The 26762-nt window shown below is 40.2% G+C and overlaps 1 protein-coding gene across 1 annotated transcript in view; it reads right to left on the reverse strand.

Annotated features, from left to right (window-relative positions):
• Positions 1-240: 240 nt before the first annotated feature.
• The window catches only part of Anapc4 (anaphase promoting complex subunit 4), a 31775-nt gene continuing 5253 nt past the window's right edge, over positions 241-26762 (reverse strand). The window contains exons 3-28 of the mRNA NM_001107220.1: positions 26389-26521; positions 24510-24584; positions 24375-24401; positions 24238-24282; positions 23573-23657; positions 22864-22968; positions 21344-21427; positions 19937-20023; positions 18735-18799; positions 18176-18218; positions 17981-18057; positions 16271-16371; positions 16137-16188; positions 11132-11187; positions 10879-10925; positions 10043-10099; positions 9684-9740; positions 7791-7884; positions 6068-6165; positions 5373-5434; positions 5254-5292; positions 5058-5159; positions 3749-3823; positions 2735-2908; positions 1307-1430; positions 241-907 (exon numbers count right to left, since the gene is read on the reverse strand). Coding sequence (NP_001100690.1) covers positions 683-907; positions 1307-1430; positions 2735-2908; positions 3749-3823; positions 5058-5159; positions 5254-5292; positions 5373-5434; positions 6068-6165; positions 7791-7884; positions 9684-9740; positions 10043-10099; positions 10879-10925; positions 11132-11187; positions 16137-16188; positions 16271-16371; positions 17981-18057; positions 18176-18218; positions 18735-18799; positions 19937-20023; positions 21344-21427; positions 22864-22968; positions 23573-23657; positions 24238-24282; positions 24375-24401; positions 24510-24584; positions 26389-26521 — 2189 coding nt within the window. The 3' untranslated portion in view covers positions 241-682. The remainder of the gene's footprint in view (positions 908-1306; positions 1431-2734; positions 2909-3748; positions 3824-5057; positions 5160-5253; positions 5293-5372; positions 5435-6067; positions 6166-7790; positions 7885-9683; positions 9741-10042; positions 10100-10878; positions 10926-11131; positions 11188-16136; positions 16189-16270; positions 16372-17980; positions 18058-18175; positions 18219-18734; positions 18800-19936; positions 20024-21343; positions 21428-22863; positions 22969-23572; positions 23658-24237; positions 24283-24374; positions 24402-24509; positions 24585-26388; positions 26522-26762) is intronic.

Here is a 26762-nt window from a genome sequence, read left to right on the forward strand (position 1 = left end):
CCTGCAGGGGGGAGATGGCTAAGAAGTTAAAACTGTTCTCTGCCCTTCCAAGAGGACCTGGGTTCAATTCTCAGCACCTATACTTACGAATGCCTCTAACTCCAGCTCCAGAGATCTGATACCTCTAGCCTCCGAGGGGACACACACACACACACACACACACACACACACACACACACACACACACACACACACTAAGACAAGCAATTAAAACTTGTCTAAAACTAAATATTTAAAATATTTAAAGAAAATACATAAAACATACCAAAATACAGGGATAAATGGCTATGTAAACTTAGTTCAGGCTCCCCTTGAACTTTCTCCAGCCCCTGGCCTCAGATTCCTAAGTACTGAGATTGTAGGCATATGTGTTCACTATTCAAATGTAGCTCCCTCACACAGAAATAATGAGAATAGCTTTAGACAGAAATGATTTGCCTTTTTCTTCAGATCAAAGTTGTGTTTTCTTTACACATTGGCTCTGCACACTATGAAAAAGAGAGCTCAGCAAGAAAGGGGTCTGTCACAGTGACACTCCTCCACAAGGATGAAGCAGAGTATGAAAAAATAAAATTTACCATTTATTTCTTTGATACATAGACAATTCAGTGTGACCCACACCATCTTAGTCCACCCACTATGTCTTTTTGCCACAGTAACTAACACATGCTGTCAAACTGGGTCAGGAGTCCAACTCAGGGTCAAGTTTCTCCACTTTGATGACTACGTCTGAGTCTAGGGCAGCAGCATCTTGGTGAGCCTCTGTCTCCGACTCTGACAACACCTCTTCCTTGATCTTCACAGGCTTCCCGGCAGCCTCCTCGTCATCATCTGAAGACTCGTCAAGCTCCCATTCATCATCGATGTCCATTTCAAACACCCTCACGTGCCGGAGGTTTGAACTTAACTAATGTAAACAAGGCCAGACGCATACTGTTTAAATGCACGGCTTAATAAATCCATCATGTATTAAGGAATTAAAATCAGAAGCTTAAATCAAAGGACCCTTTACAGGAGTTATATTCCTAATTATTTATCATAAAGCCACTCAACTCAGCTTTTACCTTATGTAAAATGACCTCTAAGTAAAACAATTCCTAACATTAGCAAAATCCAGTTATTTTTACCTATTTTGCAAGCTTTGTCAGAATAAGAAACTAATACAGTTGAGGCTACTCCATGCTCATAATTAACAGATACTATGACTCATAAAATGACACAAAGAAAGGGCTTTGTATGTCTGCCAGGTATCTAATCATGGCCCCATCGTAGCAAGGTCACATCCTGCATTGTCTACAATACTTACCACACAGGACACTTTCCGAAGGCCATTCCCAGCAACATACTGTGCCTTCATGCTTTCCAGCAGCCTCCAGTGCTTCTCAAAGTGCATGGTGCGTGTGGGAATAATGCTGCCCTGCTCATCAAGCCTACAGTTAAAGAACCAGGAGTCAAAAGGGGAGTTCTCCTCCCTGGACTATCAGGGACTCTTCTACCCACACTCTCATTCTCAATAGAGTTTTAGCAGCCACTACAAAACAGTGGTAATAAGAGAGTCTGTAAAACACCGCAATGCCAAACACGTGGAATGTCACAGTGGTTAAGGTTTGACTTCCTTTCAAGGAAAGTGCCTTTCAAAATGAGAGAGAATCTAATTACCTGCAAGTCAGAGTCAACTGAAGTCACCTCCTAGAACAGGCAATTACTCTCAAAATGAACAGCGAAGCCCTAAATCTGGAGAACACTAAATACAGATCTAAATTGAATTCCACTACTAACAAAAGCTAATGATGCATCTGAAAATGGAACAAAGCCACCCCATTCTTAGGAATCCTTTTTCTTTAATTTTTAAATCAAAGTAACAAAGTAAAGTCTGCAAGTCTGCAAGCCGAGCCCAGCACATAGGTCTGTAATCCCAGCAATCTGGAAACCTGTGAGGCAAGAGGATCACAAGTTACCAAGCTACAGAGGAGTTCAAGACCAACCTGGGCAACTTGGTAGGACTGTCTTAAATAAAAAGAAGGCTGGAGGGCTGGGTGTGGTGGCGCAGGCCTTTAAAGACAGCAGTTAGGAGAAAGAGGCAGGCAGAGTCCTATGAATTCAACGCCAGCCTAATCTACCTCAGAAGTTTCAGGCTAGACAAAAGTACACAGTGAGACCCTGTCTCAACAAAACAAAAGAAAGAAAAAAGGGGCCGGAATATAGCACCATAGTAGAGCCCCTTCTTAGTGCGTAGAAAATCTGGGGTTCAATTTCTAGTATATCAACCATATAGAAATAAAAATCAAAAAATAAAATGTAGGCATATTTCCATTCAGGTGCCTTAATAGATATCCCTACTAACTAACTTAAAAAAAAAATCCATTATCTGTCATGTGTAAAACAGTAAGAATCTTTGATTCATGTTAAAATATAGTTTCTAAGCATGGTGGTGCACATTGAGGCAGATGTGTCTTCACGCGTTCAAAACCAGCCTGGTCTACATAGCAAGATTTTGTCTCAAAACAAAACAAAACAAAAAACCTCAATGAAACAAATAAAATCCACATTAAAAACAGTCAATTATTAGCTCCCATGGTGATATTCACTGATAGTTCTAGCAATAGGGAGGCCAAGGCAGGAAGACCATGGGTTCAAGGCCAGCTAAGGCAAGGCTGTCAAAAAGAGGAAAGGAGACAGGATAACAGAAAAGCCTCTTGTTCTGAGGCCGCCAATCTCCTGATGAGGTACATACCTGGTGGAGCAAGTCCCAGTGAACTCATACTCGTCAGAGTCTTCACTGTTATACACCAAGGACAGTGGCAACTGAACCAAAATCCTGTCTCTTCCCTCACGTCCCATGGAGTCCTTAAGGATGACTGTGACAGTCTCGTCATCATAAAACTGGGCATCCAGACAACTGTAAGTGCTAGAATCAAAATGATCCATTAAATCAAAATGATCACCACCACTAAGAAAACGCTGCATGGATCACTTCATACTGGCACAAGGCCAAAAGAATAATTTAAGACATTGACATTTTCTACAAGACAAATTATCTCATTAATTTCTATTAAAAAGATCACTAAATTACCTCTGTACTAATTTTTCCCAATATAATTAAATCTTAAAAATAGGCAGCCATGAGGAAAAAAAAAAAAAAAAAAAAACCTGTGAAGTTGGTTCGCAGCTCTAAAGAAACCTGACATCAATGGCTCACCTATGTCTGCTAATACCTCACGAGTGACACCTCATGCTATATTCTAAAGGTGAAAATAAGGTTTCACATGCAAAACACAGACCTATCTCCAAGGCATCACTAAAAGCACTGGGTAGGGGGAGAGAGGAGACCAGCCAGGGCTCAGTGCTGGCTCTTTCTCTAAAGGCCTTTGGGGCTGGCTTAGTTACCATCACCCCAGTACCTTAAGAAAACCCAAGAGATGACCACCACTCTGCTGCTGTAACAAAGACTTCAGACTCACAGAACATCTGTTCCCTGAACCACATCACTTCCTTGCTTAAAAGAATTACAGGAAAGTAATTATAGCATATAAGACACACAAATTCCTGTGGATGGTAAAGTTTTCACCAGTTCTAAGTAAAATAGCTTCTGTGATAAAATATGAAGAGCCCCGCTCCTCTGGAAGAGAGCGAGCCCTTCTGCCCTTACCATCTCTGAGCCTGACATTCTCCTACCCAATAGCTAGAATACAAAGGCCTCGCCTCCCCAGGACCTGTGCCTGTCATGGAATCCAGGCTCAAGACTTACCTTCTTCTGACTTTGTCAGTTGTGGCATATGTGAAGCTCCCAAATTTGATACCAATTAGTCCATTACTTACAGATCTTGAAGAAAAAAGGGAATAAAGGAGACTTTAGGAAACAAACTGGATAGCTGAAACAATGCACTTGGCAACTGGAAACCATCACACTCTTGCTGCAGAATGCTGGACTTAGGCTGAGCATCCGGTCACCTTGGTTTAAAATCTCAGTTACCAAAGTGCTTAGATACTTGCCAGGCAAGGTGGCACGCACCTGTAATCCCAGCCCTGAGGAGGCAGAGGCAGGTGGATCTCTGTGATTCCTGAGCCAGCCCAGTCTACATAGTAGGTTCTAGGACAGTCAGAGCCACATAGTAAATTCTGTCTCAAGAGAAACTAACAACAAACATATAACAACGACAAAGCATGAAGTAGTCACTTAAAGAAGGATATGGGAAAGGCCAAACTGTCTTTAAAGTGAGATTTAGCACCATTTAAGATGGTAATGGAGACTGTGGTGGTGGCACACACCTCTAATCCCAGAACTGAGGAGGCAGAAGCACAGATTTCTACAGAGTTCTACACGGAGAAACCTTGTCTTGATAAACAAAATGACAACAACCTAGATGCTAGATGCTAATGGAACAGGTTACTTATTTTTCTTTAAAAATTCAAAGTAAGGTTTTGTGGACAGAGCTTCCCCTTTACTAAAAGACATCATTAGCCTAAAACAAAAAGCCTGCCCATAATGTGCCCAGAACACAGCTTGGAAGGAGTTCCTAATACGGAATCCTGGTTCAGCTGTCAGACTTTCTCCTGACCTAAAGAAGTCGGCACACACTATCTCTACATCATTACAGTTAGGAGAAATCATAGATGCTTCAGCGTCACTACCTTAATGCTGTGAAAACCACAACTGAGGAACAACTGTAAAGTCATGAGGTTAACGTCACTAAGACACGACCAGGCTAGAGAGACGGCTCCACAGTGAGAGCTTTTGTTCCTCAGGGGAGCAGAGCTCAGCTCCTCACACCCACACTGGCCTGCAGCTCTAGCTTCAGGGGATCCAGTGCTCTCTCTGGCCTCTGCACATACACGGACATAATCCCGACCCCTTCCCTACCTCCAACCCCACACACACACACACACACACATACACACACACACACACACACACACACACACACACACACACACGCACGCACGCACACACACACACACACATATACACACAGCAGGGCTAACAAATCCTTTAGAATTAAAAACTCTTACATAGTAAAATCTTATCTCTGCAACTCAAACTTCAGAGTAATACTTACTGGGAACTATCAGTATGTCTCCTTAAGATGCACATTTTATAAACTGAATCTTCTAAAATAGTAAAAAGAAGATAATGAAGATTCGAAGTTTTATTATTCCACCTAAGGAACAAAATGTAATGTAAGATATGGTATGAAGTTGCCTAGGGTTAAAGCACAGTTATATTACTCACACAGGGTGGAGAAGAATACTTACAAGAATGGGAATTTTAACAATCTACGTGCACCATCCATACTAAAACAACAAGAAAACAAGATGAGAAAAATTTGTAATCATTGTTAAATTTACAGCACACAATGGGTAAAGAGAATTACCTCCTAGCATCTTTATATAATGGAATGCAAATTGCTTGATTCATCGATCTTCCAATTACATCCTATATAAGGTAAGATTTAAAACAAATTATCAGAGGTGGGGATGCAGTTCAGTGGTAAGAATGTCTAGCCAGCAAGCACAAAATTCTGTGTTTGACCCTAATTACACCCAACCCCCAACATGAAACAAAAAAAGAAAAAGAAAGACATAATTAGTGCTCTTACATAAAGAAATACTCAACACAGAAAATGTGTGTACTGCTATTAAAGTCTGGTTTTAAAAACATCCCTTTCATCAGACTTTGAGGTAAGAATCCTTAGTGGCAGAATGGGAAGGAAGAGAGAGAGAATTCTGAGTTGTAAAGGAGCTGGCAGTGAGGCACAAGAGGGTGCACACCTCTCACTAGCTTCTCCACATCTACCATTCAGAAGTGAAAACAGGACAACAGCTCTGGAACTAAAACTTCAAACAACTTTGGAACAAAGTTGGAACAAATTCCTAAAGATGCCAACACTTTCACTAGACCACTTTTAAAATCTGTGTAAGGAATTAACAAGATGAGAAACTTAACCCTGAGAAACTGCCCACTTTAATAATGAAAAACAGTTATAAATCATGGTCACTTATGTAAGTAGGCCAGATACTGCTGTTTTTCTCACTGCCATATGAAGACACCTATTTCTTTCAGACTTACTGCTGGCTTTTGCAAACACTGATCAATAATGTTCTCCATTCGCCTTTTCACAAAATGCAGTGATTTTCGAGGGTAGTAAGGAAACAGCAAAGGACTTTCTGGATTCAAACAAAAACAGAAGCAAAGCATTAATTAGGAGAAAACACTGTTAGAACCAGCCCCGTACCTCATGGTGGGATTATGATACTTTAATATACCTCATCCAGAATGACCACAGCATCTATATCCTATTAGCATCCTCTCCAGCGGCTAACCCCACCTCAGGACAGGTGGTCTCACCCAAGCCCAAGTGCATGTGTGCTGGTCTAATGAGGAGGAGTGTGTAGGGAGCCATAGGCATATAATGAAGCAAGCTCACCCTGCTCTATGCTTTGGCTGTGAAATGATGACAAGGGGCATGCAGTGTTACACTGAGAGTATAGCATTAAAACAGAAACAAGAAGTAAACCAGTTCTCACAATAGCTTTTTACTTTTTTAAAAGGTTACTTCATCAGTAGAAAGTGGTATAGAACTAGCGTTCCCCTGCTGTTGTGTGGAATTCTTCTGTGTTGTTGTTTATTTTCAGTTACACCACGTGTGGGTCTATACGCATGGGTGCTGGTGCTTGCATCAGAGTCCCCTAGAGCTGGTTACAGGCAGCTGTGAACCTCTGATGTGGGTGTGGGGAGTCAAAATGAGGTCTTCTGCCAGAGGAAAGCAGTTCTCAACTGAACTATATCCCCAACCCCTGTGAGATCATGTTTCCGTTGTCAGTGCTGCTTACAATGACTGTATGAAGTAAGCATTGAATTCCCCAATTTACAGATAAAACAAAACAGGCTTAGCAAGCTCAACACTGAAATGACTTCCCTGAGATGTGAGTATTGAGTCTGACTCTGAAGCCCTTTCTTCCAAAGCTCTGCAGGTGTCCCCTACACACAACACCTTACACCCTCAGATGTCAGGAAGCAGGAGCTGATGCAGAAGCATGGAGGGATGCTGCTTACTGGCTTGCTTCCCTTGGCTTGCTCAGCTTGCTCTCTTATAGAACCCAGGACCACCAGCCCAGGGACGGCACCACCCACAGTGGGCCCTCCCACCTTGATCACTAATTGAGAAAATGCCTTACAGTTGCTTCTCATGGAGGCATTTCCTCAAGGGAGGCTTCTTTCTCTGTGATAGCTCCAGCTTGTGTCGAGTTGACACACAAAACCAGCCAGTACAACAGACTAAGGTTTAAAATGCCTAGGGCCTCTGGCTTCTCCTCCACACCCACTCCATGCATCTCCTGCTTAGCTGTCCTGTATTTACCTTTTAGTAAGCAATTTAGAAATCCTTTTCTAAGTGGAAGAAAAGGAAGGTGTGGAAACTCCCTGTAGCCTGCCAGGCAGAGGCAGAGGCGACCTGGGGCCTGGCCTTTTGGGGCAGTCTAGTGGGGATATTAAGCCCTCACTCCTTCAGTGTGACACTCACTAGAGGTCTTTGGAGTCATACTGAAGTGATCATCAGAACCCTCGGTTGGAACCGTGACTGGCTGATGTCATGAAAGGAGAAACATCTCACTTGGTGTCCCAGGGTTTTACACACTTCATGAGAGTATCACACCCCATTTGTCATTTTGCTGTCTCTCCAATCAAAGACCATGGACATAAGAGCCGCAGCATTCAGCAGGTTTCAGCTCCACTGTCACCTGGTGACTAAGGATCTGGTCCCAGTTAACCACAAGGAAGTAAGCATGAGTACCTTTTAGGTGGTTGCTGTTCTGGAGGAAGTCATACCACTGGTTTCCTTCTGTGTTAGGGGGTGACACAAGGTCGTCATCTTCATCTTTCAAATACTACAAGTAAGAGTGGACCATTGCATTTCAGGAAAGAATGAAGTTCACCAAATCACTTTTTTTCTATTTAGAATGTTATTGTGTTTTACTGCCAAATTTTCTGCAAGTCCACTGACTGTTTAAAAAGTGAGGAGACAAAAGTCTGCTAAATGTCAAGCAAACTAATGTAAACAGTTGGACGGTCAGAATGGTTACCATAGAGACCACAAACTGGTTAAGTTTCTGCTTCATTTTCATGAGAAAGTTTTAATAGTTATAAATTAAGTGCCAACTAGCATGTACTCTAGAGCAGCTGCTCCTAGAGTGTGCCCACAGACCCCTGCAAGTCGTCAGGACACTCCAGGGACACAACAGGTCAACAGCAGTTCTGTAACAACCCGAACATCAGTCTCTTGGCATTTGCACTGCTAGTGGGAAAAGCTGAGTCAAGGTAGCTGCCCAGATCAGAAGGGCACCCTCCACAGTCCCCAGCCACCATATGGACAGAGTTTTATTTATCTTTAAAGAGCTTTTAAGTATTTATTAAATCTCAACCTCTGAACAGATCTTTAACATTCTGTGTGACAGAATGGGAAGAAGGCACTTGACACTTGTTGCACACCAACAGGAAAGTGACCCTAAGGAGAGGCACTTACGCAAGTGTTCTTGTTTTACCCAAGACAAGACACTTTTGAAGCTATGGACTGCATTTTTACTGAAAAGGTGACTGGAGGGAGACTGTAATAACGCATCTGAGGCATCAGGACGATGTTTTCTCAAGATAAAATAAGCCTGTCATGCCGAGCCCAAGGTATCCTATGCCAACTAACATTTAAACGTCCAGCTAGCTGTGATGGCCCAGACTTATACCCCCGCCAGAGGACTGCAGGCAGGCTCAAGCTTTGTGAGATCTCTCAATAAAGAAACAAACTTTAAAGCAAGAATGAAAAGTGAAGAAATTGCCCCTGCCACTGCTATGTCTGACAGCTTCACAGGATTAGAGTTCTCTGATGAGGCTAGTGACTAACAAAGTGTACCTTCTGGACAGACAGCAGCATCTAGGAGATAGATCGATGACCTCACAGAACCAATCCTTGCCATATTTTACAAAGCCACACATGGTTAAAAGATTATTCCTCATGTAAGAAAAATGGACAGATTTAGGGTTCTAGCAATGGAGAGTTCACTGGCAAAATCTCAGAGTTCACACAAACCTCTGAGAAGCCAACATCACACTACTGTCCCTTCCAAGAAAAAGTGTGTATGAGTCCAGATACCCTTGCCCGTAACCAGATCAGCATATCAAAGCAGAGATTGGTCACGGAGGGGAACAGGGACCTAAAGTACCTCCTACCAGCTGGACAGCAGAGAGTTACTAGCATATAAAGGAATGCCAGACCACTGAAATTTTCCATTCAAACATAATGACAAGTGGATATTTTTAATTACTGTATCAATAACTACTTTTTTACACTAACAATAGTATCTATATGTGGCAATTAACATTCAACTTATAGTGTTTGGGGTTCTCAATATTTAAGTAACATGTATCTTTGGTCATTTTACTAAAAAGGCTGACCTGCAATAATATTTGAATATTAAATTTTCATAAACTTTGTATAATATAGATTAATACTATGTTTTTATATTTTTTAATTGAAATATAATAACATTTCATCCCTTCCCCCTTTCTCCCACCAGTCCCTCCTATACCCCTTCTCTCTAGCCTTACCTATTCACCCCCAACTCTCTTTCAAATTAACAATGTTCAATTTAAAAGTTAGTTATTACAATCAAAAACTTTAACCTAATGTCCATACCTGACCAACTCTTTCAACATTGAAGTATTTTCCTTTCCGATTATAAAGGTCTGGAGCCTGCGGGATAAATACAGGTTAGTTGTAAAGTTAGCTTAAAAGAAAAAGAAAGCAATCTTAAATTTCAACAAAAAATATGAGTTTTATAAGAAAGCTGCTGTGCGGCTGCTCTGAAAGACTGAGACACACAGAGAAGCAGGCGGAGGTTTCTAAGTACAGGCACTGATTAGTGCAATAGTTTGGTTTTTTTTTTTAAGTAATTGCTAAGGTCTTCAACTAAATTATGTAAATGCAATCACCTTTTATCACTACTGAGGGTTAACAAAATTATTCTCAGAACTAAAGAAATACAAATTTCTTACCTCATTGAAATGTTCAGTGAGGAATTCAGCAACAAATGTGATATCCTTCTGAGTCATCTATAACCAAACGAGACAAAACAAATCAAACCAAGAAAGCTTCCCAACTAGACTCCTGTCTACACAGTTCAGACAGGAGGGCTTGTGAGGCTCTCAGACTCTATTCTTGCTCCATAGACACCCGATAGGCAAGGCCACAGACACCTAACACAATCCTGACAACTAAAAACTACTGTTTACCAAGCTTTGACTTAGGAAAAGAATCAAGCATTTAAGACTTAAGGAAGTTTAAGTAGAGATTAAAAGGATGCTTTATCACAAGTCACAGAACTTTATGACACACATATTATAGGTGGCCATAATAATGTGGTGTCAGAATTAAAAAGACATAAAACACAAAAAGCTCTTTAAAAAAAATAACGAAAAACCAAGACTTCTGAGATCTGTTTGGTGTCTATAGCTGACATCCTGACAGCTAGTAACTGTATGAAAGTTCCATAAGACTGCAATGCTGAGCTCAACCAGAAACACCTGGCCCAGGAGAGAAGCAGCAGGTGTCATTAGTGATCTACGTGACACTGCTTCCACGACTCCGCACAGACAGAATCAGGTACTTGGGAGACCCTCACATAAGATGGCAGGGTACATAACCCAAGCACAGCCTCCTGCATGCGCACATTATTTATAAAACCCAACAGGATGTAAATGCTGTGGAAGCATTCGTGTTTACAGTGCTCTGTAGGGAAGGTGAGAGGACAGCCTTCATCGCTCTGTGCTAACTGTCTTAGAGTGTGCTCATGTGGACATGCAGGACAGGCTGCTCAAGCTCCCATCACTACCTTGTTCAGCTCAGGAAGCACGTGGTCCTCTGTCATTCTCAGCATTGCTGAAAAGAAAAGGGTTTTAAAAAATTATCTGTAAAGGTCACTAGAAACAATTTCTATTACAGATACTTTTCAAAGGTTAAATGTGCTTTACTGGACTAAACCTCTCATTTTGAAGAGTTTCTTTTCACTAAGAAAAACACTTTTCTCCCCCCAAAACTTAAATGGTAAAGACTTTAAATCTGATTTATATTACCATTCAACTTACCTACATATAGCCACCGAAAAAATGCCTTGAAGTTTTTCATACTACTATCTATAACTCTAAAAAGGTAAAAAAAGAAAATGAATGAGAAAAGATTATCATGTGAAATTCATATATCATTGCTCAACTGTCATGAGAAATAATACACCTTACTGTTGTATTTTTTCCTGTCTGGATGACACTTAAGCACCTGGATCAGCCAATTTTACAAATCAAACACATCCCTAAAAATATTCTTTAAAAATCAAACTGGTTCTTAAAAACAGAAAAGAAAGAAAGGAAGAGAAGCTGGTAATTTAGACTGTAACTGGGTCAAAGTCTCACTATAAGCTGTACAACAGTCTTTCTTCAGTATTTAGAAAGAAATCAGAAAAAAATAGTTTTCAATATTATTTTAGTTAAAAAATATTATTGGTCAGTAAAAAGAAAAATATTAACTCCAAAAGGAAATCTTCATTACAAAATTGTATGTCGCCACCTCCAACATCAATAGGCACGCTAAGCTTATTTTTGATTCTGACAATAAATCTCCCAAAAACTGAATTTCCCTGGGCATTGCATACATGTACCTCCAAATTTAGTACTGTAAATCTTTATCTTAAAGAAACCACTTCAGAACTCCTTAACTTACATCTGTGAGACAATCAGCCCAAGCAAGTAACACTGGGAACTTTCCTTCCTGGTTTTCCAACCCTCACCCAGAATCATGGTGCACACCAGTTCTGCTGGTGAATTAGCATCAGTGATGGTTAGTGCTAACCATCAACTAGACACAACATAGAGTCACTGGCAAGAGTCTAACGAGGGAGTCTCTACAGGTTCAAACAGGCTGTGGGCTTGTCTGCAGGGGACTGCCTTGATTATGTTAACTAATGTAGGAAGACATAGCCTACTATGGGCAGCACCATTCCTTGAGTTTGAGTCCTAGGCTACACCGGAGTGGAAAGCACTTGTGCTTTCATTTCTCTCTACTCCTAAATGTGGATGTGATGTAACTAGCTATTTTAAGTTGCTACTACCTTGACTTCTCTGTTAACAATGAATTGTGACATAAGCCTTTCTCCCTCAATCTGCTTTTAAAAAAGTAAGGGTATTTTATGACAACAGGAATTAAACTAAGCCAGTATGTTACTTTTCTCTATAAAGACATTTAATACAACTTTCTCACAAGTTACCAAATGACATAACAAAAACTTTTGCAGCAACAATGAAAACAAGAAGTTTCTTTGTGCCTTTTCTGAAAGCTTTCAATCAGCCAAGCAATCAGCCTAACATCAAAATGCTCATTGCCTCAGTTTCTCCATCTGTAAGCTAGTATAACAAGCTGCGATTTACTTACTTTAAAAAAAAAACGAGCAGTTTAGCTGCCTTCAATTGTATTGAAAGGCAATGACAGTCGGCTTAGTGTTTTATATGTGCTTTCAGCTAACGAGGTGAACCACAAACTAATTCCCGGGAAGAAAAGCAATGCCATTTCTCGTCTCATCTGCCTTCTGAGCATCAGAGCCTCTGTCTTCTCATCCCACATTAAAGGACAGTAGGTTATAAGGAGGGGTAGAAGGGTTATAAACTCACAAAAAGAAAAAAACAAAAAAACAACGCCAAGGACTGGTGAGTGCAGGGCTCAGCAGCAGAGGTCAAGTGCAGATGGGGCACAGAGTTGGGGCCAGCAAAGCCCAGAGAAAACACAAGCAGGAGTGAGAGACAGTCAGACTTAGAGACATGACAACTAATGCATCCCATCCTCAACTCCCCTAAATGCATGAGGCGTTCTTGCAGTGCTGCAAATCCAAAGTGAACTACATCGAGGCTGAAGTCTTAGGGACTGTACTCGGGTATGAAGGAAAGTAACCATATTCTTAGAAAATACATGCAGGGGTTGGGGATTTGGCTCAGTGGTAGAGCGCTTGCCTAGCAAGCGCAAGGCCCTGGGTTCGGTCCCCAGCTCCGAAAAAAAAAAAAAAAGGAAAAAAAAAAAAGAAAACACATGCAAATGCCTTTTAAAGAAAAGGCACAAAATACACACAAGACATTCTCAAGTGTTTACAAAGAATAAGCACTAGGTAGGATATAAGAAATGTACTAAAATATAGATAAATTACAGAAAAAGGCCCTATCTGTTAAGAGACTGCCCTTGCCTAACTACGATCTATTCTTAACATTAACCAGCAAAGATCCTTAAAAAAACCAAGTATTATACTCACCCAAGGGCCTCTTCTACGCCCACAGAAAAGCTCTATGCCTTCTACACTGCCTGTGGGTTTTACATACACACAGCCCACCCTCCCTTGTTCTTCTCAATTTGATCCACTTCTTGTGCTTATTCAATCCACTTCAGCTACACTGCCTCTTGAAGTTCCTTGACCATGTCAAAGACGTTCCAAATGTCAAGAGGACACCCCCCACCCCTATCTTCATGTTCTCCATGAGGCCTCTCTTGATTCTGCATTTGTCCTTCATCCTGAAGGGGATTAGTTAAAGGACCCCTCTTCCCCACCAGCTGTGAAGTGTTTCAGTGAAAATGGTCCCCACAGGTTCATGGTTGAATACTTGGTTCCCACTTGGTGGAACTGTTTGGGAAGAATTAAACGGTATGGCCTTATTGGAGTTTGACAGTGGGGTCAGGCTTTGAGGTTTCAAAAGACTCCTGCCATTCTTAACATGCTTTCTACTTCCTGCTTTCAGATCAGGATGTGTGTGTGCTTGAGCTATTCCTGCCTTCATTCCCCCATTACAGACTCTAGTCCTCTGGAACCATAAGCCCAATTAAACACTTTCTTTCTTAAGTGGCTTTGGTCATGGTGTTTTATCATACAAACAGAAAAGCAACAAAAGCAGCAGGATACCCACACCAAAGATGTGAGGTGCGAGTTAGTGGGTATACTATAACGTTAACAAATGCTGTGTAAATAGCTAGCAGCCCTCCTGTATTATTCAGGGAATAATGGCAAGGGAGAGTCTGTACTTATATGATAAAGAGACAATGTCCTTTCCTAAGTATTTTGACCTGCAGCTGGTTGGGTATGTGCATATGGAATCCATGTACATAGGGGGTCTTTGCATTACCACACCTCACACTCTTTGCCTGGTTTTTCTCATTTCTACATAGAACTACTGACCCCTATCTACTTCAACTACCCATTGGAATATTGCCTGTCTCACCACATTATAATCAAAGCTTCATTGTAATCAAAAAAAGGGCAGAGACTTACGTAAGTTTTGGTCAATGTTATATACTCAGTTTCTAGTTCTATAAAACACAGGTTAGAATTCAGAGTAAAGGATATATCCATAATCATAGCAGTTGGGAGACAGAGGCAGTAACATCACAAGTTCAAGGCCAGTCTGAGGTACATAGGGTGCTTAAGTTCAATCTAGGATATATATCATAAGACCATATCTTAAAAAAAAAGAAAACAAAACCAAAACATACAAAAGTGTTCTATCTGACATTTGAATGTGTGGCAGTATTGAACAATTAAGTCAAGAAAGTTTCTCAAAAGAGAAACTGCAAAGTTATAAGGAAAAACTTTAGGAAACATTGAGGAAAAAAAAAAAGAAAAATCCATCAAGTCCACTATCTGTCCAAATAGATTTCTAGAAGAAAACTTCAGTTAATAAGGGAAAAAGAGAAATCACTAGAATAAGTTAACAGGATTAAAGCTGGGGTTTTCTGTTGTTTGTTTTTGGGTTTTTGAGACAGGTTTTCCTTGTGTAGCCCTGGCTGTCCTAGAATTTGATCTGTAGATCAGGCTGGCCTTAAACTCAGAAATCTGCCTGCTTTTGCCTGTTAAGTTCTAGGATTGAAAGCATTTGGTACCACCACCCAATTTTAGGGTGTCTGTCAAGTTCTAATATTAAAATTTTGATAGCTCTTTAATATCAGATCACGAATAGAAAGACCCACACCTAGAATTGCTACTATAAAACTTCAAAATGTCAAGGAGTAAAACTAATATTTGACAGAAATGAAATTAAAAAAATAGACTTCAAAGCTATCAGAAAGCAAGTAACTGTCTACCAGCAATAAAAAAAACTCCTAAATGTAATGGAGCAATGCTTTGAAAGTTATAGGAGAGGGCTGGAGAGGTGGCTCAGTGGTTAAGAGCACTGACTGCTTTTCCAGAGGTCCTGAGTTCGATTCCCAGCAACCACATGGTGGCTCACAACCATCTGTAATGGGGATCCAAGGCCCTCTTCTGGTGTGCCTAAATACAGGGACAGTGTACCCACATGTATGAAATAAATAAATAAATCTTTTTTTAAAAAGAAAGTTATAGGAGAAATTATTTCTTCAGATCCTAAGTCCCACAAAACACATCAATTTTATACGAGGTTAAGAAAGAGTTGGGGAAGATTACCTTCTACATCTTTCTGAGTAAGTTACTTTAGGATATGCTCTCCTGAAAGCCCTGGTCTAATGCAGGAAAGCAAGATAGACAGTGTTTTTGCAAACAGCTGGACAGGGAAGCAAAAGTACGAAGCACAGAAGCACAGGTGCAGGGTGAAGGGACGAGCTGAGGGGCAGAGGAATGCTAGGATGGTGCACGACCTTCAGAAAGAGAAGCCAGGGAAGGGTGTGCTAGAGATGATGGACAGTGCAAGAAAACAAGAGAGTCTGAGCGGGGGGATGTGATTGCAGCATTTAAAAGGCTGAAAGTTCAGGGAATACAGGGAGTTCCTTACACGATACAACACAATGTAGTAAGACAAGGCCAACAGTGTTCAGGAAAATCAGGACAAACAAAAAAATAAAATAAAATTGGTAGGTACTAGAAATAAGCCTTTAGGAGAATAAATTAAAGGAAGTAAACAGAAAGAGACAAGGAGTAAGAATAAGGATAAAGATGGAGAGAGCAGAAAATAAAGTTTTTCGTTAAATGATCTCTGTGCTACTGACATATTCTGATAAAAAATTCCTAAGGGAATCAGGTCAACTTGGTAGGTTTTTATTTAAGGAAAAAGTAAATATTCTCATATCCACATTCTTGGTTAGCACATTACTTACTGGAGAAGTTCATTTGCTTTAAGGATGAAAGAACCCACAGCAGTAATAGCATCTAAAGAAAAAACAGACAAAAAAGTGTGACTTGAGGAAGTGAACTGTGTCTAGTGCAGTCTATGGAGAAAGTCAATCAATACCTTCAATGCTTGAAGCATCCAGTCCTAGAGGTTCATATTTCTGTTTCCATGAGGCCATCCCTTTAAGTTCACTCAAGTGATAGAGTAAAGACTCTGAGCCACTAGCAAAGGAGCAGAGATAAGAACCATTACTATCACCAAGGTGGGAGTCAACAATCACTTGCTGATTTCAGAAATAAAACCAAACAAATCTTAAGTCTTTCCACAGAAAAGAATTATTTACAAAAACTATTTCTAAGAACTAGAAGAATCATTTATTCATCCATCATGGCAACTGAGATGAAAACACAAGACTACCAGATTAGATTCTCTATCATGATCAGACCACGCACAGTGCTTGTCAAGCTCTCTACCCACCGAGCTGCACCTCTAGTCCTAATCCTGGCACTTTACCACAGGGACATTTGTTCAACAACAGACAGGTCTGTTTATAGGACAGGCTCTTACTATGTAGCCCTGACCAGCCTAGAACTATGCAAACCAGCCTGGCCTCCAGCTCATAGAAATCCAGTTGCTTCTACATCCTGAGTGCTGGGAATAAAGACATACGACACTAACCTATCCTCACAAATATTCTTAAGCTCTGACTTCATGTCAGACACCAGCTGCTGAGGACACAGTGGAAAGGTGTCCATCATGGTAAGGTCCCTGAAGCATTTAATGTAATGAGAGAGTTAGTCATAAGCAGTCGTGCACAGATGAAATGGAAGACCCTGACCTATCCCAGGAGCTCCTAAAGGCTTCTCTGAAGGAGCAAAGAGCTAAAGAACTCGAGTAAAGAGAAAGAAGGTGAGAGTGCTCCAAAAAGAAAGGAAGGTTATAGAAGTCCTTGGGTAGAGCTGGGGATGTAACTCAATAGTAGAGTTTGTTTACCAACATGCCCAAGACCCTAGATTCCATTCCCAGCATCATAATTAATAAATGAACAAATCAGAAGAAAGATATTTATTTTTAAAAAGGTGGTGGGAGAAAAAAAATTCCCTGAGTGGGAGATACAGTGTCAAGCTTGGAAAACCAAAAGGTACTTAGCATGGGTAAAGCAGAAGCAGATGTGCTCAAGGCCTTGAAAAGGTTTTGCTTTTAAGAACAAAGCAAACATACTGCACGTTTTTAAGTAACATTACACTCCGTGGGGAAGGTGAAGTAAACAGACACAAAACAGAAGGTATTCAGGGAGCTCAAGGGACTGTAGGTATTTCTAAAAACCCAGCATAAGAGTTGTTAAAATACAAAGCGAACAGTCAGCAGCCACTTACAAACTGCTTCTCCCAAGCCGCTGTGCACAGAGGCAGCAGGAGACCTGGAACACCCAGGAGCAAGCCGTGGCCTAACACTGAGGAACACTGGCCAGTCACATAACTAACTTTGGTGTGAAACGAAGATGACAAGAACAAACTGCCAAATATTAAATGAAAAAATATGTAAAGTACTAGCAGCTATGTGGCTTATTTTATAGTCAAATAGGAAACAAGCCCAAATGCTTAAAAAGTCCAGCCTGGCTAAAAGAGTTAGAAAACCATTTTCACACACACACAAAATGGTCATTACTGATTCAATCTTGGGTATGCCAAGTTCCCTGAAATGCCAATGCAAATAGCTAGAAAAGGCTTGAAAAGACAATATCAAACAGTGGAGAGAAGGAAGCAGAAATATGACCAATGCCATGAATGTATGAATGCAGTATCAAAACATTCTACATCACTTCCGTACCTCTGTAAGTGACTTATAACCAGTTTTTGTATACTGGAATATGATGACTCTATAGACTGGCCAAGCTTTTTTAAGCCCTAATTAAGAGAAGAAAATACATTTAGCATGTAACTATGATACTATATGTCATTCCCAAAAAAGAAAACTATTAAAAATATGTTCACAGCCATTTAAGCATAGAGACTTTAACAGCACCTTCACTGTTAACTGGTTCATCAGGAGAGTCTGAAGTTCAGCACTACAAGAAAAAGGAAGTGTTTTAGTAATGTCTCCATTCAAACTCTAAACGTGCCATTTAGATCCTAAATTTCAAAGTGCAAACAGGATTTTGGAACAAAATAAACATGAAGAAGTAGTATCAGTCAAAATGAGGATTGTGTTTTATCCAAAAGAGAATTGTCCCAGTAAAATCCAGAAATAAATGAACTATACACTTCTGACCACGAAGAAGGGAAGTAGTTACCTGGGTAGTTATTTACCCAAGGTATCAGAAGAAAAAGACTCTCTTGGCTACATAAAAGTTCTGGAACTTTTATATATCCAACACACACACACACACACACACACACACACACACACACACACTCATCACATTTATATGAAAAATTCAGAGAAAAATCCCAAAAAGTCACATACTTTTTTGGGGGTAGAGGTCTTCTACCGGAATTTTATACTTTATCTTTACAAAGGAAATAATTACTGTCAAGAGAAGATAGGAAGGAAAGTCCCATTGAGATCACCTAGGTGCACTCACCTGGCTTTCCCCCACAACAGTAAGTGCATGAACTCATCCTGTACCGATGTGGTTGTAGTTTTTTCCTAGACCGAACAAAACACAACAAAACAAAAAACCAAAACCAAAACAAAACATATTTTATATTCATAAATATATTATAGTCGTAAGTTATACATTTATTATATTTATATTATATTACAATAAATATAAGCATATTTATTCAAAATTATAGGGCCATAATTTTAGCACAGCTCCACCCAGCTGTACCAAAGAGTCTGCCACGGTTTGGATGTGGTTTGTCCCCAGCCAGGGTGTCTGTGCTGAAGGCTTATGCTGGGTGTGACGACACTGGCATGGTGAACCCTTTCCCTGTAAGGAGTAGCTGAGGATGGAAGGTGGCAAGTCAGCGGGAGAAATGAGGTTGACACTCTGGGGACTCTGGTTGGTCAGTGATCATTAGAAAGAGCCTACCCGACCACACTGCCCGGCCTCCTGTAGTGTGAGCCCTATTAAACAGGCTGTCGCCAAGATGCCACCTGGGAAGTACCTTCCTCAACACATGGAAAACAAATGCTGCTATATAACCCTGAAATGTCAGAATCTAAAACTAAGAGTTAAAAAAATTCTTCTTGACATTTTACAAGTCACAGTTCTGTTACTGCAAGAGAAAACTGACTAATGCAATTCTTTTCACATTTTGCAAATCAAACTAATTTTCTTCTTTTAAGATTTTATTTTGGGGTTGGGGATTTAGCTCAGTGGTAGAGCGCTTGCCTAGGAAGGGCAAGCCCCTGGGTTCGGTCCCCAGCTCCGAAAAAAAAAAAAAAAAGAACCAAGATTTTATTTTAAAGTGTCTGTACGTGTGCATGCATGCACACATACATAAATATAGGTATATAACTATCAGATCTGTCTAAAGCTGGAATTACAGATGGATGCGAGCCAACCAATTCAAACTTGGGCCCTCCACAAGGGCAGCAAACACTCTTAACTACTGAGGCACCTCTCCAGCCTGCCACCTTTTCTTTGAGACAGGGTCTCACTCTGTAGCCCACATCAACCTTGAACTCGTGGCAAACTTTCTGTCTCATCTTTTCCAGTGTTGGGATTACAGAGTGAGCTGCTATGCCCAGTTCTGACCCTCGTACATCTCATAAAGTAAATGCAGACAGAATGCGCTCAATATGTCCACAGGAAGTTGTTACTAGTGCATGCATTACCTGTACAAACTTAGTGAGACGGGAGTCCATCTGCATCAGGATTTCTTCCCACGCTTCACACATACATGTCAGCGACAAATTTATGTACTAGTAACAAAGAGAAAGTACAGTAAAAACCACCACAACAACATGCTGCTGCCTTCTTCTTTGGCAGAGTCTACTTTCAACTACCCTCTAACTCAATAAAGCTATAGGAAAAAAGAGAAACACGACTAAGCTTTGGTGATCACTTAATTAAGAAACTAAATTATCCAGTGATTCATACAAATTCACAATAACACATTCCCAAGTTTGTATCTGGAAAAACAAGTACTGGGAAAATAAGTGCTCTTTTAATATTTGACGCATACCGTCACAATGCTTGCTGCTTTGTTTAGGTACTTGACTGTCAGACAGGACCCCTAAGAAAAAACAAACCTCTAGAAATCTTTAACATCAAGCAATATAAAGACTGTAGTAAAGCAAACAAAAGATCAGTACTTCTTTGAGGGTGTTCAATCAGGAAAAACAGTCTAGCCTGGCCCGTGTCTTGTTCTAACAGAACACAGCAGAAATAGCAAAACTGAGCTCCAGGTCTCAAAGTCTTCGCACCTTTAGACTCACACTGTTGAGAATCCTGCAGCTATCACCATGTGAACAAGATGGATGGGCGGGCGGGCTGGCAAGAGGATGAAGGATGTGGGGCAGACAGCCATTCCAGCCTTGGAACACATATGTGTTTGCATGACGAGTTTCTTTAAGGTGAGTTACTTCAGGCACAGATCAATAGAACCTTCTTTCTACATCAGCCTAGCCCAAACTGCTCCAGTACAGAACCACGAACTAACTTAGAATGGATTTATTATGAAAAAAGCTGAGTTATATAAAGATTCTTTTGTTTTTCTTTAAAGATTTACTTATTCATTTTATGTTATGTGAGTGCAAGGTCACTATCTCCAGACACACCACAAGAGGATATCAGATCCCAATATAGATGGTTGTCAGCCACCATGTAGTTGCTGGGACTTGAACTCAGATCTCTAGAAGAGTAGTCAGTTCTCTTAACCACTGAGTCATCTCTCCATCCCACGAAGATACTTTTTGCACAATAACTTTTCTACAAAGAATTTTTAAGTTACATTCTCATTATGAATAGTTTAGGAGATTTACAGAATTTTTTCCCCTTTTTTTTTTTTCTTTTTTGGAGGCAGTACACAGGGCTGGACTGGAGATTCTCAATTAAATTTTTCTTTCACTTTAATAAATATTACAAGATTAGTTTATAGCACATATATATATGTATATATGTATATATCTTTATGACATGAACCTTTGATGGTTTTTCTTCATGGAAAGAAAAGCTTTCCATAAAGTCAGAAGTCAGAAGCTCCCAGTGAAGGATAGCATAAGGCAGGCTAGGACACATACCTGTAAGAGAGCCGAAATGTGAGTAAACTTTCTGGCCATCCGAGTTACTTCAGCTAAGAAGGAATACAGCAGATTGGTTTCAAGCTACAAAATAAAACAATAAATAAAATGACTCCCAGGAGCATTTGCTTCTTTTGAAGACAAATTATTTATATCCAGCTCAAAGAGAAGCCCTTAGCTTAAAGAGTCTTTATCTAAATGCATGCCAGAAAAACTCAGAGCTCTGCCCCTTGAGTTTGGAAACTAGTAGATGACTGCCTCAGGATTTCCAACTGGGGCACATCTGTGAGTCACCCCTCCCTTCCTTGCAGCTACAGATGCAGTAACCCACAGCTCCATTATGACAACATTTAAAAATGGACTCAGATCAATGTAAAAACTCCGTGCAAGTAAAAAGAACTAAAGGTTATGGATTAACACATGACTATCAGTAGTATGAGTCCTACTTCAATGAGACAGTCATTATCCACTGTGTCTGGGCTTGGTACAGATCTGTAATCACAGAATTCGAAAGGTGCAGGCAGGAGGAGGAGGAATGCAAGGGCAGCTTTAGCTATGTGCAATGAGTTGGAGGCAAGTCTACATTTCATGAGACCTAACTCAAAACTACAACAAAAAGACAAATTTATCACAAACTTCTCAGAAAAAAAAGTCACTTTACTAGACTCAGATGCAAACTTGTTAATCAACAGTTTCTCAGTCTCACAAAAAAAGAGCAAATGCCAACAGCCACTGTCCCAGGCTCTTTGATGTTCTGAATAGACTGTGCAAATACCACACCACACATTCTTCTGGTCCTCCTCCTTCCAATTCAGACATACGGAAGTGAAGACACCTGGAAAGATTTCCTAACAAAGCAAAGCTATGATAAATATAAAAGCCCAGGCAGTAGCCTAGTCTATAACACTAGCCACAGTTTAAAAATTCTGAGTGATCCTTTGATCCATGTTGCAATGGGCTGAGAACACAGACCAGACCCAGAAAGCCTAGCATGACTTTCCAATTCTGTGATGACACTGAGTGAGCTCTACAGTTCCTCTTGTGCCCAAAGTCTTATGTACAAATTATGACACAGTACTACCTATCCATCAAATTGCTGTGTTTGAAGCACTTATTACATTAAGTGACCAATAAATATAAGCTTTCATTACTAAGAGAGGCAAAGTCCTAAAATAAAACAAAACAAAAAACAAAAAACCTCAGTATAGGGCTAAGCTGGTCAAATATCCAATTAGTAAGGTCATAACAGACTATCAGAACAGTCTTAACTCTGAAAACTAAATTGTAGTGTACAAGAAATAGCATTCACTATAATAACACTCAATATACAAGATTTGGAAATCCCAAGGAGACCCTCATGTCTTACTTATCACACTTCAGTAATGTGAGTAATTAAAACCCATCATGGGTGGGGGACAGCTCCAGAGCAAAGAGCATGCTCTGCCTGGAGTTCAATTCCTAGCACTAGGGAAAAGCTCTATAATTCATGTGCCTGACACTGGAATACTTATAATACTCACCTGAAAATAGGAAACTTCTGATTCACCACCACTGGAGACCTCTGTGACCACTGATAACGACTTCAAATCACTTGATAAACACAGAGCAATACAAGTACCGGCAATCTGTAAAACAGTTATCACCATGCCAAATATATTTGCTATTACTGATGGGCTGGGTCTACTAATAATCTACTAATGCATCTTATAACATAGAACTTTAAAAAGTAGAAATGCACAAGTCTGGTTCCGAACTTACCTAAGGAGTGGTCCAAGAACACACCAATACCCTAATGTCTATCCTCCTCCCATGAAGGGACCCACACCAAATACTGACAAACCAACATATTCCAGAGAATCTGAGATACTCTCTCCCTTCAAGACTTACAACACTGGAAGACTTGAGCTTAGGGCTGCTTTCGTGACTTCTTTCACATGCCAATCACCCACTTCAACTCTTGCCCACTGCAGGCTTAAAAACCAGTAAACCTTAATCAAATGGCCCATGCCAATCATTCTGTGAAAGGAAAAACCTTGACTAATTCCACCAATAGCTCCTATCTGCTGAACACAGTAAGACTAAATTCTGTGTCACTAAAATTAACCTCTGAACATCTCAACTTGAACTCGTGAAAAACCACCAACAACACAAACTCAACTTGCTCTCACTTGCTCTGTAAGTAATCAGCTGATATTTTCTAATAGAAACAGAAAAATTTGAAGAACTTACCCCTGTTACTCGAGCAATTTTGAACATCCCATAAGCATAAAGCTCAATAAATCCAGAACTTCCTCCAAGGACAAGGATGTTCAGCCTAATTGAGAACAATGCAACAAACTGAGGCCTGACCAACAGCAGAGTGGGCTACATTCTTAACCAAGGCAGGGCTGTAATCTACACTTACGGCTGCACCACACACAGATGTGACCGCAGCGAGTCCACTACTACTAAGGCCTGTTACATTTTTTTTTTTCCAAAAGAATAACAGACTTTCAAGAGCCTAAAAAAATTCTGTTTACAATAAATTATATGGCATCAACTGTATTTATGCACAATCAGTAACAAAATGATCCTTTTGCCAGCTAACACATAGTGCCATCAGTTCTGTCACATAGGTGATACAAACCTTACGTTAAAGAGGCTCTACTAATTTAGAAATTTTAAGTTGGATGTAGAAACTCTAGCACATCTATTCTCTTAAGACACACTATAATATTACTAAGATTTAGAAAGATCAACGGCCACACAGTCGACACTGCCACCTGTATGCTGTTCAGAGATGTCACTGCCAACAGTGAGGTAACACGATGAAGATCAACTACTCGGTTCTGAAAACTGCCTCAGGTACAAAATATTAACCTTGTGAAATCAAGTAAGATATCTGTAGGATTTACCTGACATCTCCCAAGAGCTTAATAATTTCATCAGAATTTTCTTCACTAAAATAAAAACATAAATTGGGTCATTCTTCAATATTAACTTTCACATAATAAAAGACCACCTTGTTTGTAAATAAGAAAGGTATACTTACCTAAATATTTTTGAGGTGCTGTTGTAACTAGGAGGAAACAGATAAGGTATACACTTGAGAAACGCAGAGCAAACTGGCACCACGTCAGAAGCAGAAGAGCAAGGCTCATGTCAAAGAAATAAAACTGATACATACTTTTTTGGCAATGTGGGCAGCTTAGGCAAAAGAAGATTGGACTCATCCTCAGCGTTATAAAATGATGTTAAGACACTAAAAAAATGGGAGCCAAGCATTATACAACAGCAAAAACTCTACGTCTCTTTCCATTAAACATGCAATTAAAAAAGATCCTTAGTTGTATAACTTTACCACGTAAATACATGTAAAAAAATATGTTACCTTTGTAAAACAAACACTGTTAACAACCCCACACAAGAACAGAAAGGGCTGGGACACCCAACTTACTTGTATGCATGTTTTGGTTTTCTTGTTTTGTTTCAAAACAAAATGACAAACTGGCCTACTCACTTTACAGTCGAGGAATATTGATAAATGTTTTTGTCAGCATATGAAATATATAAATTCAGGTAGATTGAGAACTTATAATTTCTGAATTCTAATCTAAGAAACCACAGAAAACAAAATACAAGGAGTAATTTAAAACAACTGAGATTATTTTACCAATTAATGACTGGTTTTATGACTCATGCAGACTTGGGGATGTGGCAGCCTGGGGAGTATATGAAACTATACCATTAATCCTGAAATACGCTGTAATTTTTAATTTTGGGGGGTTTATTTGTGTGTATGCATGTTCTGCCTGTATGAATCTATGTATAAAACACGTGTGCATAGAGCCTGAGGAGATCAGAAGAGGGCGTCAGGTCCCTGGAATTAGTTATGGACGGTTGTGAGCATCATGTGGACGCTCAGACCTCTGTGAGAGCACAAGAGCTCTCACTGCTGAGCCATTTCCCCAGCGTCCTAAAATAGTCTTGATAGCTGGGATTATAGGTGTGCTACCATGTGCAGATTAGAAATATCTTTATTGCCTTTTCTTTCTCAATTCCACTCCCAAATACAGTTAGAAATAAATGGCTGAGAAAAAGTAGCAACCTAGAAATCATGTTTTTTCACACAGTGCTGCCCTGAGAGACCCCAGAACCTCCCTGGAACGTTCGTTCCTAAGCCTTTAGAAATGCACTGGTTAAGGGGCGTGTACCTGGGCTAGGACACAAATCACAAGACATGTTTTCTTTCCCTCCCTTCTAGAAAATCATAACTATTTGCAATCCTTGCTTACTTGAAGATGTGCTAATCACTTTGGTTCTCTATAATGAACTTCAAACCTCAGGCTAAATCCCTGTCATCTGTTTTTTCAGGTCCCACTTTAGAAAGCTGTCCATTAAAATTCATTACTTATAACTTCATTTGATAGTAATTTAGTGAAAATCAGGAAGAAAACACTATGGAGGAAAAAAGAAACATTTTCAAAACCCTTTGTCTCCAACGTGAGCCAGTGCACTGGTGCGTGGACTTTCCTCACTATAACCCAAGCATTCCTTGCTTACACAAACTAAGGAAAAATTGTTCCAAAGAACAAGGAAAAGACAGCAGCCAAGCAAATGGAAGGAACTGACTGGCTGTCTGCTCTGCTGAACAATGTTCATGCCCTAAGAATATCCATTAGCATAGGCTGAAGCGCCTCACAAAACAGACAGCACACACACAAATAAAATAAAATAAACAAACATCTCACACTTATAATTTAAACTAAAAATGCAATGTCTGCACACTCACAGCACCAGAACTCATTTCCATTCTAAACAATGAAATTTTAGCTAGAAGTATCTGTAGCATATGTCTACAATCCCCACAACCCTTGGGAGGCCGAGAGGCAGGAAGATCTCAAGTTTGAGAGTGGCCTAGCCACACGGCAAGGACATGTCTGAGAAATAACATGAGAAACGAGCCTGAAAACGTCTGCAGTCATCCCGAATCCACCCATTGTCATCACCCCCACCACCCCAACGCCATCCCCGTCCCCACACACCCACACCCTGGGGTACTCTACCTGCTTTCAACCGTCACTTCCATCCAATGCATACAAGACACCGGAGCCTCCACAGAGAAAGAGTGTAAGCTTTCAGGCTTTTCTACATCACACAAAATAATTTTTTTGGTATCCGCAAGAGCAAAGGCCAAAACTACAAAGTAAGAAAATAATCAGAATACATTAGCATAACACTTTGGAAATTATCTGGGCATGTTACTTATTATCCAGTTTTCTATTCCAAATACATTCTAACTATCTTAAAATTCTTCTTTGAGGGCCTGTGGCTCAAAACTGAAAAAAGTTTGTCGCCAGGCCTGACAACCTGAGTTAGGCTCCGGGACCCACATGGTGAAAGAATGAAGCCCACTTCTATAGGCTGTTCTCTGGCATAA

This window comes from Rattus norvegicus, chromosome 14 (genome assembly GCF_036323735.1).
Source record: "Rattus norvegicus strain BN/NHsdMcwi chromosome 14, GRCr8, whole genome shotgun sequence".
Classification (NCBI taxonomy): Eukaryota; Metazoa; Chordata; class Mammalia; order Rodentia; family Muridae; genus Rattus; species Rattus norvegicus.